Genomic DNA, 16,139 nt, shown 5'->3' on the forward strand with positions numbered 1-16,139 from the left:
TTAAAGCAATAATTCCTGATTTATTAAGAGAAAAATTACAGACTCATGTGCAGTTTAGGCAGAATTTCAGAGCCCAAACTGGAATCAGTGCTTTCAACGAAACAGAGACATATTGAGAGTGAGAAAAGAGACAGAGGTCTGCCACAGGCTGCCCCTGGTGCAGGAGGGCTGACCTCTAGGCACTGAGGAAGGTGTTGAGGATAGAGTAAGGCTGGGAACAGTCATGGATTCAGTCAGGACATGAGTGTGAAGGCAGGATTTGGTAAGGAGGAAGCTGGTGAGGCCTGCAGATGTTCCCAGGCCAGGCCAGCTTTTACACCAGGGCAAAGGGACCATCAGCAAAGGCAAGACCATGCTCACTGTTTTGAGGCAAATGCTTGCCAAGCAGATGGCAATGGGTCTGTGCAATGCCATCCAGGCTACCTGGGCCCAAACTGAGAAGGACTTTCAGCTGGTGGAAAAAGCACAGAAATTAGTGATCCTCATTCCCATATCCTGCCCTACACCTTTTGCCCCAGAGAAGCACTGTTCCTCATCTGCTTTGTGCCCACCCTGGTAAAGGCAGAATGATTTTCAGCATCAGTGGATTTTCTTCAGATGCAAGTGAATCCCATTCTTGGAGCGAAGGATGAGCTGAGGTATTCTGTTGGGAGGCTTGCTGGGGTCAGGCGAGAGCTCAAAGCGGAGCAGGGTGAGGGCCAGTGCCACCTTCATCTCGTTCATGGCAAACTGCTGCCCGATGCAGTTCCTGGGGGAAAACAGAGCAGCTCAGTCACCTGATCTCAGTGCTGGGCACAGCAAATCCTCACAGCTAGCTCCCAGCCCTCTCACATCAGCACACAAAAAGCTACCTGGAGCTCCCAGAGCTGCAAAGGTGGAGCCAGTTCCAACTCCCTACAGCAGGGAGTTGGAACTGGATGAACTTTGAGGTCCCTTCCAACCTAAACCATTCTATAATTCTATGACATGTATTTTCTCTTCTATCTGCTCCTTCAGCACTCACTACACCTTACCTCAATCCAGCAGAAAAAGGCAGGAATGCATGTGAGTGTCTGCCAGAGACGTTCTCCGGGGAAAATCGTGAAGGGTCAAAAACCTGGAAATGAGGAACGTGTGATTATTTAAGGAACACAGTACTGACTGGTACCTCCAGAAACATGACACCCTGAAATTCGTGGAAAACCAAACTGGAGAGAGAAATCACTTTGAGATGAACTGAAACTCAAACACTAAGCTGCCTTGCGACTGAACCTGGCAACGGTGTTGCCAAGACAAACCAGACACAGATATGATGAAAGCTGGGGAGGTAGGATTCAATTCTCCACCTGTGTGCTGAGCAAAAACATCACTTTTTCGCCTGTTTATACAAGCTCTTCAGCACTTTGTTTGGGCAGTACCAAGCCCTAACGCTGCCGTCTGGCTGCTCTGTGCCACAGTTGGTTGACACTAACGCAAGGCAGTCAACTCCCAGGGAGATTCCCATGGGCAAAGGTGCTTGAAAGCAAATGGGGGCTCTGCTCTCCTGCTAACAGGTAAAAGGGATATTGGAAGTGGCATAGCATAAAGCAGAAAAAACACCAGAAGGGCACAAAAACCCAACTCACCAAAGGGTCTTTCCATACTTCAGGGTTTCTGTGAATGAGATAAATGCTTACTGCAATGTTGCTGCCTGCAAAGCAATCAAGGAGAAGAGGGCTCAGTGACAAAGAAACTAAAGGGAAGGCTGCAGTGTGCCCATATAAAGGTCTTCATAAATCATCATGGTCATCTCTACCAAATGGAAAACAGTAAGAGTTTTTCTAAATGTTTTCTATTTGTTGAGTTCTAGACAGGCAAAGGGTGGAACTGAGGAAGGCATCAGCACTGTATGCACATTGTGCCCCCAGCAATGCTGCCTGCTTTGCCAAATCAGAGAAGGAATGGAGCAGCACAGGCCAATTCCCATACCACAAGTCAGGATGGGACTGGTTCCCATCTCCCTGCACCTGCAGGCTGCCAAGATGAGTGAACCATGAGCTTGTGCTTGGCCAGGATGACAAGAGGCTTTTGGCACAGGCACAGCTGCTCTATAGCAGTGGTGGCAGGAAGGATGTCGCAGGGATGCCACCACCCAGCCCAGACTTCAGTTTATCAGTGGATGCCAGTCTGTGCTGGCAAGAAGCAAGTCACAGAGGCAGGGCTGTTGCCTTTGCTCTGTGGCAGGCAGAGAGATGTCCAAGAGCAGTTTTGTGAAGTGGGAAGAGGATTTACAGACCTTCCGGCAAGGTGCGTCCGTCAGGGAAGGTGAGGGGTTTGCTGAGCTGCCGGGACACGCCGGGCACTGGTGGGTAAAGGCGAAGGCTCTCCTTGATGCACATGGTGCTGTAAGTCATCTTGCCCAGGTCCTCCCTGCCAGGACAGAAGCTGGCTGAGTCCCATGCTTTCTGCACTGTCCAGGAATCCCCTCGCCCCACAGCCATCAGCCCCCTGGGCAGACTCCCTTGCACAGATGGGTCACACACAGGCACTCATGACATCAAGCACAGGCAGCTGCAAGCTGGGGACCCCAGGACCGCTCTGAATGGACTTAATAATATTTGAACAAGACCAAGCACAAAGTGAGAGTGGTGAAACACTAGCACAGGTTGCCCAGGGAGGATGTGGATGCTTCCTCCATGGAGGTGTTCAAAGCCAGACTGGATGAGGCCTTGAGTGACCTGTTCTAGTGGGAGGTGTCCTTGCCTATGGCGGGGGGTTGGAACTAGATGATCTTTGAGGTCTCTTCCAACCTAAACCATTCTATGACAGCAAAAGGTGAAAAAATGAGACTGCAATGTCCTGTGATGAGAAAATAGGATAGAGCAAAAGGCAAGAATTGGCCCAGATCTTGGCATGGCATTCAGTATGTCCCTTCTGGTCTGAGGTGGTTTTCTCTTGTGTCTGCCCTGGCAATAGGAGCCCTGAAGGGCAGGGAGGCAAATTTAGCAGAAGGACACAATATTTGCTCCATCCTATGAAGTCCCCATGCATTCAGCAATCAGTCCTTTAGTAGCCCAGCTTTTGACCCTTCAAGATGTTGCTCACTTAGAAATGCCAGTAACAATAAAAAAAAGCTACCAGTTGAGGAAGTGTGCAACTTTACCACTGAATCGTCTTCCGGTCCCCCAGGATCTCCTGGATCTCCTCCCGGCAACGTGCCTGGTACTCCGGGTGTAACGCCAGGCAGTAGAAGAGCCAGGAGATTCCACTGGCTGTCGTGTCATGGCCCTCAAACATGAATGTGTCCACCTCAGCACGCACGTCCTCATCAGACAGTCCAGCTCCATTCTCTTCCTAACAGCCCAGAGACACTGTCAGTGGCCCATAGATATACACAAATAATACACACTGTATACATTAAAATATAGATAACATACAGCAGCCAGGTAATATAGATTATATACACATATAAAACTGGGGAGGGACTTTTTAGGATGTCAGGTAGTGATAGGACTAAGGGGAATGGAACAAAGCTAGAAATGGGTAGATTCAGACTGGATGTTAGGAAGAAATTCTTCAGCATGAGGGTGGTGAGACCCTGGAAGAGGTTGCCCAGGCAGGTGGTGGAAGCCCCATCCCAGGAGGTGTTTAGGGCAGGCTGGATGAGGCTCTAGACAGCCTGATGTAGTGTGAGGCGTTCCTGCCCATGGCAGGGGAGTTGGAAGTAGATGATCCTTGTGGTCCCTTCCAAACTTGACTGATTCTATGATTCTATATTATAATTAGATTATATGTATGATATATTAGTTATATATGTGAGATAGATATAGATAGATATATATATATATAGTGGGAATGCAATGTAAGAGGGAATAATAATGAGAAGTGTATAAGCATTTGACCTTCACTCCCACAGCTTCAGGATGCCTCCCATGGGGGAGGAAAGATCACAGGACATCTAACTAAGGGGAAAATCAAGGTGTGCTGTATGTAAAAGACTGGGCTGACTAGCCTAGATTATGCTAATGTGTAGGTGTGTGCTCTATGCTCAAGACTATACAAACAGAGGCAGAACCAACAATAAACATCTCCAGTGGGATTCACATTGAATTGTGTAGAGTCTGTGTTTTCTCATGACCACATATTGTATTTTATATATCTCTTCTATACAGCAGGTTATATATAATGGTAGATATAGATATAATACAATATCCCAGAAGGGACCTTATATTCTTTCAGCTATTGCAGAGTGGGGTAGCGATGCCCCTAAGATATGAATAAACAAAATCAGTCTCTGTTTAGACTGAATTCAAGGCTACTTTTCCTTCACATATAAATCCCTTTATCTTCCCCCCCTATATTAAACCACCAGGACTATGAAATCCCTCAGTTTGTTGTATTCCCCAATAGATGCTACCAACATTTCAGTGATGGCAAAGTGGATCACCTTGGCCCTTCCTCAACTGTGCAGGACTGGGCTTAGTTTAATGCCTGTGCAGTCCTGAGGGTCTCTGGTGGTTTGAGACACCCTTGAAAACACTGACTGTTTTTTGCAGTCAGCTGCGCTGCTGCACACCCGCTCCTCAGCACTCACTTTGGCACACAGCAGAATGTCCAGGAAGTCCAAATGTCTCTTCTTCTGGATCTTCTCAAACTCTAGTTCATCTTTAAGGCATTCCTTTCGCTCTCGGATCACCTTGTCTGGGGAAGAAAGAGTTAGGAGTTCACAAGAGACAGGAGACAACGAGCTGCAGAATTGTCCTGCCAAAGCAAAGCTCACTCAAGGGAAGTGACCACCTCTCAGTTCACCATGCACTGACACCTGCTTCAGCATCCCAGTTTGGCTTTTTTCAATACTACAGCAACAAATGCCAGGCACATTGACTTCCTTTCTGGATGGCTTTTTCTTTATCCATGACAGACTACTCAGCCTACTCTGGCCACTCATGCACATAAGTTTCCAAAAAGGAAAATCATCCCTCGTGTTGGTGTTGCATACAGCACCCACCTCTTTTCTCATCAGTCTCTGATCATTTAACAGCAGGTTCCCAGAAAGGAACTTCTCTGCTAGTCCAGTTTAAGTGAGACCCCACTTGCTTCATGCCTAGGTTGCTGCAGGCTGACATTCTGCTTGGATCCTGGCTCCAAGCCTCCAGGCAGGATCATTGCACTGACAAGAGGTAACTGCCTCTGGTCAGCCATCACCCAACCTGCTCAAAAGCTTTGGGAGTGGACTAAGACAAGGAATACCTGTGTGGTCGTGAGCGAGCTGGCAGACCTTCCTGAACCGAAATCCATGGGGGCTGAGCCAGTAGATGATGTCACTGTGGTATGGGAAGATGCGGAGGCGCTGGTGCACCATGAGGCATAGGTCATAGACAGCCTGGATGTAGGTGTTTTTCCTGGGGAATAGGGAATGGTGGAAGTTCATAACTTTGGCAGTATCATGAGAAGCAATTTGTAAACTTTATGCCAGGGTTTAGGGCAGCCAGCACTGACCTGTCAGTCTGACAGTTGCTGTGATAACTAAAGGCACATTTCATGATGCTATCAAGAGTCATCAAGCTAACGTGCTCAAAGAGCTCCACTGGTTTCCCATCTGTGACCAGCTGCTCCCACTTGTCCTAGGGTGCAAAAGAAACAGAAATGAGAAGGCAAAGAACAGTTTTCCATGATCTGTGTTCACCTTCTGATTAGTGAGTTCAGCTCAGAGAAATGGAAAAATGGAAAGGACTTCTTAGTTGCTGTCAAAATCCTGGAGGAGGGAAATCACGAGAGGGAGGATTAATACAAGATTTGCCTCAGGCAGCTGCTACTCTCAAATCCTGGCACTGGTGAGCCCTGGTACATCCTATCCTGGAGGGAAGGCACCCCATAGAAGCCCAGGATGGTTGTGTTGCTGAGGGAGTGGGCACGTTACCAAAGCATTTCCTAGGGTGCAGTGTGTTTCCCGCACAAGAGACGCTTCACTGACTCTGTGTTTTACTGTCTGTCTCTCACAAGCACATACAGCTTCCGTGCCTTTGGTGTCCAAGATGCAGGCTTCCACCTCCTGATCTTTCTCCTGCCATGTTTTTCCAGTGTACAAAACAGGAGTTATTGCTCAGCATTTTTCATAGGGGATCCCTAGAGAAGCTACTGTGTCTCTCTTCCTTCATAGCTGTAAGGAACCAGAGGGCTCAAAAGCTGAGAAAGGGAGGAGATGGAGGAGCACAGTCACATCTGAGCTCCCACAAGAAAGCGAGCTGGGGAACAGGGCTTACATGGACAGACTTATGTCCTTAGCATGTACAGTGATTGCCACCTGGTGGCATGGGTGCCCACAGTAGGCACTCTGCACTGCCTGCAAGGAACTGTAAGCTGCTAGACACTAGTATGCATTGAAAAGCTCTCATAGAATCGGTCAGAGTTGGAAGGGACCACAAAGATCATCTAGTTCCAACCCCCCTGCCATAGGAAGGGACACCTCACACTACATCAGTCTGTCTAGAGCCTCATCTAGCCTGCCCTTAAACACATCCAGGGATGGGGCCTCCACCACCTCATGGCGAAGAACCTCTTCCACACATCCATTCTGAATCCACTCTGGCTCTTCAGCCTGCAGCTCCTGTCTGCTTCCTAGGATGGTGGGAGGGAGGACACCTAGGACCGATGTGGAGCTGCTGGGGGGAGACTGGATGGAAGGAGGCAAAGGAGAAGGAATAGATCTGACAACCAGGCTCCTGCTGGTCCACATGCATGAAGACTGATGCCTCTCACCTGTAATTCACACTGGTTTCCATCAAGCCCAGCACTGATGGATGGGAGAACAGTGTAGTTTCACTGTTTATTAGGCAAGGAAGGTATTGCAATCCAGTCATGGGTATGCTGAAAGCAAATGATACCCTGTAATCTTAAGTCAGAGCATAGCTCTGCTTAAACCCACATATTTCCAGGATTTACCATGAACTTTTATTTCCTTCAGTTCTTCACTTACAAAAACACTCTAGAAGAAGCTGCAGTTGGGACTGCTGTTATGCATGGCCTGGGGACAGCAGTAGCATTAATCCTCAAATCTTAGCCACAGAGCCCAAAGCATTATCAGAGACACAGTTCCTGTGGGGAGACTCAATTTGCCCATTCCTTTTAGCCTGTGGGCAGGGATTTGTGGTGGCTCAAAACCCTTGACTAGCAAGACACAGCCTGTTACAATTAGAGGGTTGTGAGTAAAGGCACTGCAAGAAGACCCTGGTCCAGCATTTATCTGCTAACCAGTCAGGATCAGGGAAAAGAAAACAGGACAGAGAAAGGATCATCAGATATGAGTCCTACCAGCATCACGTTAGTTGACTCTGCCATCAGGGCCACGTATGGTTTCAAGATGTCGTAATGAAACCCTGGAGTCAGGAGTTTTCGATGTTGGTGCCATTTTGGCCCATGTAAGATCAGCAACCCTTTCCCTGGGGAAACACAGGCAAGGCAAGTTTTGCTGGGCACAAGCAGCCTGCTTTCCCCTGCCTGCAGACATAGCCTCTGCCTGCAAGGAGCATGATTAAATCTGCTGTCAGAGCCTCTATGAGAGAATGTTTCCAGATGCTGCTATCAGCTTCAGGGTTCCCAGGGCTGAGCAGAGCACTGCTCATCAAAGTGGCACAGCACTGCCTCCAGAGAGAAACATCAACCATGCTGGAGACAAGAAGTTCAGTTCATCAGCCACATTTTTCATCAGTGCTCCACTAAATCTGAGCTGCTTCATCATCTCCCTTTGCTGCATATGGACGTGTAAGTGGCTGTCATTTGTATGTGTGACTACGTTCAAAATTTCTTTCCTTGAATCACAAAAAATAGCATTATTTGGCACATTTTTCAGTAAACATAATCACTTCAGGAAGCTTTTAGCTCTAACTGCATCAAGGAACAAGCATAATGATGTTTATTTATAGCATGTTCTTGACTAACTTTAGAATCATTCTTGGTAGGCAAAGACTTGGGAATACATACCAATCCATGGGACAAGGTGTTTATAGCTCACATTATCCTTGGGATCTGAAAAAAATCACCCATAAAGAGAAAATAAAATGCTAAATGTTTCATTAGCATCAACCCACTACTCTGCATCTGAAAGCTCCCTCTGGGTTCTCACTTTTGGTTGGGTATGAAGCAGAATTGGTGACATCCCTGTAAGATTCATCAATATTTCACAGCAAAGCAACACAGTTTGGCCCAGGTATAAGAAACACATATAAAAGTAGATGCCCAGACTGGAATAAACTGGTAGTCCAAAGTCTGTGCTGTGTGATAAATGATTAACCCTCCCAGTGAGCACTGTTTAGTACCTTTCTGTTTGGATGCACTGAAGATGGGTCTCAGCAGAGAAAAAAACCTTCCAGCTGTGCTCTCCTTGCACAGGCACCAAGGAGTCAGGCATCAAAAAGATCACTTTTCAAGTCTGATTTGCCAGATTTGGAGGGTCCCCAGTCAGCCCCATAGCCCTGTGCCTAAAGCATGGCATGAAGGAGAGGTGTCTCTCCATGTCTTTAGATGATTGCCACAAGACAGCCTCTCCATGAAACCTTGCCCTGCTGTGAAGTTTTAGGCTGGTGTGGCAAATGTGGAAGCTATGCTTGTTGCTCCACAGAGGAAGGTATCATCTCCTCACCTCCTCTGGCCAACACAGCCTTGGCATAGCTGGGATCGGTGACAACCAGGAATGCTGAGAAATTCCCAAACCAGAGAGGATGAGCATATTGGTACTTCTGTGCCCAGGTTTCCGCCTTCTCCAACATCTCTTCCTCCTTGAGAAACTGTAGTTAGGGGTGAAGCAAAAAGAGAAAGAATCACAGAAACATCCAGGCTGGAAAAGACCCTCAGGATCATCAAGTCCAACCTATAATCCTACCTTACAAGATTTGCCTTACACCATGTCCCTAGGCACCACAACCAAATCCACCCTTGAACACATCCACCTCCCTGGGCAGGTCATTCCAGTGCCTGACCACTCTTTCCATGAGAAACTTTTCCCTAATGTCCAATCTAAACCTACCCAGTCTCAGCTTGAGGGCATTCCCCCTTGTTCTGTCTCTAATTACCTGTGAGAAGAGACCAGCAGCCCTCTCCACAATGTCCCTTCAGGTAGTTGTAGACAGCAATGAAGTCTCGCCTCAGCCTTCTTTTCCTCAAAGTAACCATCCCTCAGTCACTCCTCATAATATTAATTCTCCAGGCCCTTCTCCAGCTTCGTTGCCCTCCTCTGGACCCACTCCAGCACCTCCACATCTCTTTTGTATTGCGGTGCCCAAAACTGAACACAATACTCAAGGTGCAGCCTCACCAAAGCCGAGTCCAAGGGGACAATCACCTCTCTATTCCTGCTGGCCACAGCAGTTTTAATACAAGCCAGACACTTAGATTCAGAGGAAAAATACTTAGATTCAGAGGCAAAAATAAATCTTCTCAGAAATTACTATCTCTAAAAGCTCAGAGGTCCTCCCTCTGCCTTACAACACCAGATGACTGCAAACAAGGCGTTGTCGTTCTATGTTTGCAGAGCATGGGAAGTAGAGATGCTTGTTACTTTTAAACCACATATAAAATAATTCTTATCAGCTGACCTTAGCTACAGAGAACACCCTTAGAAACAGCAGTCAAGCCTATCAGGGCACCTACTTTGCCTTCTCTTTTCACACGGCTGCCTCAAAGACATCTTGGATTTGCCCCTCATAGCATATGCATTTTGTGGCATGCAAAACTGCTCTCATTTGCACGTGGCTGAGCGATTAGCGCCCTGCAGTCATGAGGAAATACAGCAGCTCTTCCACAGCAGCCATCGGCATCGCTGCTGTGTCTGCACTAGTGCAGATGCCTCCTGAACAGGAAACACATGGGGTGTATTGGTTAATACCATTAGATTAAGACTGTTGATATCCAGATCTTGGATTCAACAGGTGATGAATTGCTGGTCCTCCCAGCAAAGTTCCTCTCCAGTCCTTGGAAGCTGCCCCCTGGGGAGTAACATGAGCATCGTATCATATCAGCATCACTGCAGGGTTCACTCTTCAAAAGTGATCAGCTTTATTGCTTTTATAGACGGTGTTGTTGTATATTAAACAGGCAATAACTCGTAAAGAACAAGTGAAAAGATTAGTGGAAAGACCCAAAGTCACAGAGTCAATAGGCAGAAAAATAAAGACTATGGAAGCAGAACTCTGTATAAGAATTCCCTTTTATTTGAACAGAAGCTACTCTGACACAACATGCAGGAAGGAGGATTATGGTGAGATGGACTTGGCATGGCTGTGGCTGCTGTGAAATGAAGCTTGAGGATCAACAGCATCTGCAGAGATCAGCCACAAAGTCAAAAACAGCCTACTAAATGTATCAATTGAATATTTGCTCAGTCACTTTGCTGTTGAGTTACATCAGCTCAACCTTTTGTTTGGCTGCTGTTTTGCAACCCAGGAGATGGCTTCTACTCAAATTGTCACCTGACACAGATCTCAGAGAGGGTGCTTAGGAGACATGGGGTGTCTGCCAGGGTCTTTGCAGGCTGTGTATGGGCACAGCTGGGCTTTGTGCCACAGGGTCGACCTCCCTTCCCTGTGAGCCAGAGGTGTATCTGCAGCATGTCCTGTGTGTCTCTCACATTCAGCAGAATGTCGAAACACATCCAGTTACCATTTACAATAGAAAGTGATCATTGAACTTCTCTTGCTCAAGTTCAAGATTTGAACTTATTACAGAGAACTAAGTTCAAGGGATCAAGTTTTGAGGGTAAAAGGAGGCAGTCCTGCCCAGCAGCCACCCCTCTGGCAATGCCAGAAATGTGGCTTGGCATGGTGCCTTTAGTGACACTCAAACACGTTGACAATAGAGCTGCCTGTGTTCCCTCTCATCATGAAACCACAGAAAACACAAATGGAAGTAATTGGGAGATGCTGAGCAAGCCTTGCTGGCAGAAGTCCTAACACTAGAAGCCTTTGCGTCCAACTTTGGTTTAGGAGCACCCAGTCTTGTGCTATCAAGAACCAGCCTTCCACTGGCAAAGAGTGGGATGGGTTTGTCTGAGAGGAAAGGTTGCCCACAAGGTGAGTAACCTCTACCTGTTGTGCTGAGTACTCCTGGGGCACCGAGTGTAAAGTTATATGAGCTGTGGAGGAAGAGGAACAGAGAGCTTCTGCTTCTTAACCAAGGCTCCAGCTACTGCCTCTGCCTGAAAGTCCATTACTTCTATTTCTTCCTCTCTTGGGGGCTTGAAAGAAAACTCTAAGCCCAGCTTGGGTCTAAGGAAGAAAGAAAATAGTGTGATCTCACCATGAAATGTAAGTTCTGAAATGGATCCAACACTAAAAGCATCTGGGTAGAGGAGCTTAAAGGTGCTTTTGAAGGCTACGCAATAATAGCAAATGAAAGAGAAGACAGGGTTGAAATCTGAGCACAAAGCTGTGCCATTCTGTCAGAACCAGGCTGGCTTCCCTCCACCAGCCACTTGCACAGGGCAGATGTAGGCAACGCAGGAGACTGATATCCTCCTGTGTCTACAGCACAGGGATCTGCTCTCCTCTACTTCCTACTGACCGCAGCCATGGGAAGTCAGTTTGGCCAGCTCAGGGTTTTAACTAAGTCACAGTGCTGCAGAGAGACTGAACAGCTCTACACAACTTCTCCTGATATTCCCATGTAATTCTACAAAGTGATTTGGACAAGAAAAGATTAATACCTAAAAATGTTTCAAAATAAAGTGACATGTTTCAGGAGATCCACCCAAAGCATGACAAATACATCTGAGATATTAAACTGACCTGAAGCAAAACTGAAAAGTAATCTTTTTAAATCAGAAGAATAGGAAATATCAGTGATCTCCATGAATACAGCTCTTGTGTCCCTTTCAGAGAATCATAGAATCAACCAGATTGGAAGAGACCTCCAAGATCACGCAGTCCAACCTAGCACCCAGACCTGTCCAATCAACTAGACCATGGCACTAAGTGCCTCATCCAGGCTTTTCCTGAACACCTCCAGGGACAGTGACTCCATCACCTCCCTGGGCAGCCCATTCCAATGCCAATCACTCTCTCTGGGAAGAACTTCCTCCTAACATCCAGCCTAGACCTCCCCCATCACAACTTGAGACTGTGTCCCCTTGTTCTGTTGCTGGTTGCCTGGCAGAAGAGACCAACCCCCACCTGGCTACAACCTCCCTTCAGGCAGGTGTAGACAGCAATGAGGTCAGCCCTGAGCCTCCTCTTCTCCAGGCTAAACAACCCCAGCTCCCTCAGCCTCTCCTCACAGGGCTGTGCTCCAGGCCCCTCACCAGCTTTGTTGCCCTTCTCTATATCTCAAACATCTCTTTTGAATTGAGGAGCCCAGAACTGGACACAGCACTCAAGGTGTGGCCTGACCAGTGTTGAGTACAAGAGAAGAATAACCTCCCTTGTTCTACTGGCCACACTGTTCCTGATACAGGTCAGGATGCCAATGGCTCTCTTGGCCACCTGGGCACACTGCTGCCTCATCTTCAGCCTACTATCTATCAGTACCCCCAGGTCCCTCTCTTTCTGGCTGCTCTCCAGCCTCTCAGTCCCCAGCCTGTAGCGCTGCTTGGGGTTGTTGTGGCCAAAGTGCAGAACCCTGCACTTGGCCTTGTTCAATCTCATCCCATTGGCCTCTGCCCACCCATCCAGCCTGTCCAGGTCCCTCTGCAGGGCTCTCCTACCCTCCAACAGACCAACACCTGCTCCTAGCTTGGTGTCATCTGCAAACTTACTGATGCTGGACTCAATCCCCTCATCCAGATCATCAATAAAGATACTGAGCAGGCCTGGGGCCAGCACTGATCTTTCGGGAACACCACTAGTGACTGGCTGCCAACTGGATGTGGCACCATTCACTACCAAGTAAACTTTGTATTCAGTGTGTGCTCAGAGCACTGCCAGTTTCCTCACTGGCTTAATGAACTGCTGAGCTCCAGAGAATTCAGTAAATTATTAAATTGGCCAAACAGAAAGTCTTAAAAAAATTACTGTCTGAGGTAAAAGTCAAGCTGTGGACAATCTAGCCATGATGGGAGACAGTGACTGACACAAATGCTTAAAATACCATTCCAGGAAAATATACCTTATTTAACTACAGTTCTAAAGTCTAACTGCCTGTGCAACAAAGCCCAAAACTGGCCCATATTCATGCTCACACTGCCAAAAAGACAGCCTGTCCCATCCACTGCAGCAGAACCAGAGCTGCCACGGCACAGAAACAAGAACTAGGAGATACCTTCCAGATCTCCCAGCTACTTTTCTGAGTGCTAGTTATTTAATGCACCACAGATTTAGCTAGAGCAGGGCATCAGCAGAGCCCAGGGAAGGTCAGGGTGATCTGAAGTAAACTTCAGCATGCACAAAAAAGCCTTTCACATCAGGTGTCTCAGTCACTCCTCAAGAAGCTGCTGCTGCAAATCCAATTGCCATGGCAGCCATGTCAATCTGTGTGGGCAAGTGCATGCCTTGGGAAATAATCATCCATGCCACGAGTGCCTAGAACAAAGCTTGCTTATGTGCACATGTTCAGGTAGTAGTGGGTTTAATGCAACCTTAAAAAGATCCATGCTACTTGTGACACCTGGTATACCTGGCATGTATTTTGTGGCTTAAACATGACTCAAATTGAGTCGTGCCTTGCATTCTGTCTTGCTCACCTGGCCAGAAACTGGTGCAAGATGGCAAGGGGAAAAAAAAAATCACAGAATGGTTTGGGTTGGAAACGACCTTGAAGATGATCCTGTTGCAAATCCTCTGCCATGGGTAGGGACACCATCCACTACATCACACTGCTCAAAGACCCATCCAATCTGGACTTGAGGGGACGTGTCTCCAGATGTTGGTAGCAGCATACCTCAGTATCACAGGGATAGCTGTGGCAGCTGTGCTTTGACTTTCACAGGAGCAGAGAGGTGATAGCAGGGGCTGCACAAAGACAGAGCTGTGCAGCTGTGTTGCATCAGGCATTAATACTGAGTTACACCCTAGGACAATCTTGCCCACTCAGTATCACTTTCTTGTGAGTCAGTTCGCATCTCCTTCCACTCTGCATTCTGCAGCAGCCTGTATGTACTGCTCTCTAGGCATCACAAGAATTATAGAATGATTTGGGTTGGAAGGGACCTTTAAAGGTCATCTAGACCAATTCCCTTGCAGGGAGTGGGGCCATCTTCAGTTAGATCAGGTTGCCCAGAGTGCTATCCAACCTGATCTTGAATGTTTCCAGGGATGAATACCACCTCTCTGAGCAATCTGTCCTAGTGTTTCACCACCCTCATTGTAAAAATTATCTTCCTTATATCTACAAAGTTTCCCCTCCCTTAGTTCAAAACCATCACCCCTTGTCCTCTTGCAACAGGCTCTGTTAACAAGACTATCCCCATCTTTCTCACAGGCCTCCTTCATGCACTGAAAAGCTGCAGTAAGGTTTCCTCAGAGCCTTCTCTTCTCCAGGCTAACCAGCCCCAACACTCACTTTCTTCAGAAGAGAGTTGTTCCTGCCCTCTGATCAATTTTGTGTCCCTGCTTTGGACCCTCCAGCAGGTCCACGTCCTTCTTGTGCTGTGGAAGAAGTCTGCATGGCTGAGGAAAACGATGGCCATCTTTCCCTGGGGACCAGGAGAAGCAATTCTCCCGGACCACGGAGACAACTCCCATCAGCATCATTCCCTCAAGGCAGGGAAACTTCTTCCCTCAGTCCCTCCTTCCCCCCAGGCCGTACAGCCCCGGCTCTTGTCCTACCTCGTGGACGTGGCCGAAGAGCCAGTGTGTCGGGTGGCCGGGAAAATGGGCCAGCGCCCGGACCAGCTCCCGCCGCCGGTGGAACAGCTGGATGGCCTTCAGCAGCACGCAGGTCAGACAGAAGACGGCAGCCAAGTGCAGCACCCGGGAGACATCCACGCCCAGCCAGGAGACCTTCATCCTCGCCGATGAAGCGACGACTGACGGCTGCCGGCAGGCTAAGGCGAGGCTGGCATCCCCGCCCGGCGCGGCCCCGACCGCGCTCAGCCAATAGCCAAGGCAGGGCGGGGAGGCAGGTTGAGAGTCCGAGCGGCTGCCAAATCACGGAAGCGTTTGTTGGGAAGGGAGCATCCCGCGGGGCGTCGGGAAGTGCACCGCAAAATGGACTGGAAGCTGGTGCTTGTCTGTCTTCGCCGCACCCGCTTCCCTCGCACGTAGGCGCCTCTGGGGATGCGTGCTGAAGAGGGAAGAGCTGTAAGCCCACGGAGAGAGGGCAGCACGGCCCTACCGCCGGTGGATCAGGACCCGCCGGCTGCCAGCCCCGCGATTCATTGCCTGCGCCGAACGGCCTCGGTACAGGTTGGGGTTGCGCACACATGCCCTGGGCCGCTGCCACCGGGGATAGCAGCAAAGGCCGAGCGTGACTGGGACTTTGAGGGAAGGAAAAATAAAAGACTTTGAGTGAGGGTAACGACCATCCCAGCGTCTGTGGGAAGCTGGCATTTGGCAATCTCGCTCCTTTACACACAGCACTTCGGGCTTTTAGGGCACACAAGCCTGGAGAACAGGCATACACTGGGCTTTTTCACCCCGAGGTCTTCCATCACACATTCCTGCTTCCTAAGGCTTCGCCCTCATCTCCCTCAGTCCTTCCCGTTCTGCTGCCGGCTCCCAGAGCGACCTCTCATTTTAAGCCGCATCTTAAAAACGTCTGGGACAACTTGGCCGCCATCGCGAGGGCGGTGACTCCACCACCGGGCCGGCCGTGTGGTGCCCTGCAAGCCCTGAGGCTGGGTAACGCGGCCGCTCTGCGGCAGGCAGACGGCAGGCAACCGCCAGGCAACACCGCTTTCTTGACAGCGTTATCGCTGGGAGCAACGGCTCCCGCTGAGCCTGGTTCTCAAGAGAGGACAGAGGGTAACAGCAGAGGGAGGCACCACACACGGGCCAGGTCCCGCGGCTTGGTAGCTCGCCTGCTTCTGGCTGCCTTCACCACTTTCGCCACCCGCCGCCAGCAGGACTCGCACTCTCCCCGTCGGCTGTCTACAGAGCGCCGCGGAGCGCACGCCTGGCCCTTTAAGCCCCGAGTGGGGCGGTCCGGCGCTGCCCAATGGGAGAGCGTCTTGCTGGCAGGTGGGGGGGCGTGCCGCCGCGGGGCCGGAGCAGCCATGGCGCGGGCGGGGCGGCTGGAGGGAGCGGGGCCGGCCGTGC

At 49.2% G+C, this 16,139-nt stretch overlaps 1 protein-coding gene across 1 annotated transcript; it reads right to left on the bottom strand.

The window, feature by feature from the left end:
- On the bottom strand, window positions 1-15,956 carry LOC135177510 (cytochrome P450 4B1-like). Its single transcript, XM_064147600.1, has 12 exons — window positions 14,709-15,956; window positions 8,597-8,741; window positions 7,939-7,983; window positions 7,270-7,397; window positions 5,458-5,582; window positions 5,209-5,360; window positions 4,553-4,659; window positions 3,122-3,312; window positions 2,255-2,388; window positions 1,605-1,669; window positions 1,014-1,096; window positions 1-748 (listed from the first exon to the last, which is right to left on the bottom strand). The coding sequence occupies exons 1-12, from the start codon at window positions 14,886-14,888 to the stop codon at window positions 580-582; spliced, it is 1,524 nt and encodes a 507-aa protein (XP_064003670.1). The 5' UTR covers window positions 14,889-15,956; the 3' UTR covers window positions 1-579.
- Between the last annotated feature and the right edge of the window lie 183 nt (window positions 15,957-16,139).

The sequence above is a fragment of the Pogoniulus pusillus genome, chromosome 8, assembly GCF_015220805.1.
Source record: "Pogoniulus pusillus isolate bPogPus1 chromosome 8, bPogPus1.pri, whole genome shotgun sequence".
Lineage (NCBI taxonomy): Eukaryota > Metazoa > Chordata > Aves > Piciformes > Lybiidae > Pogoniulus > Pogoniulus pusillus.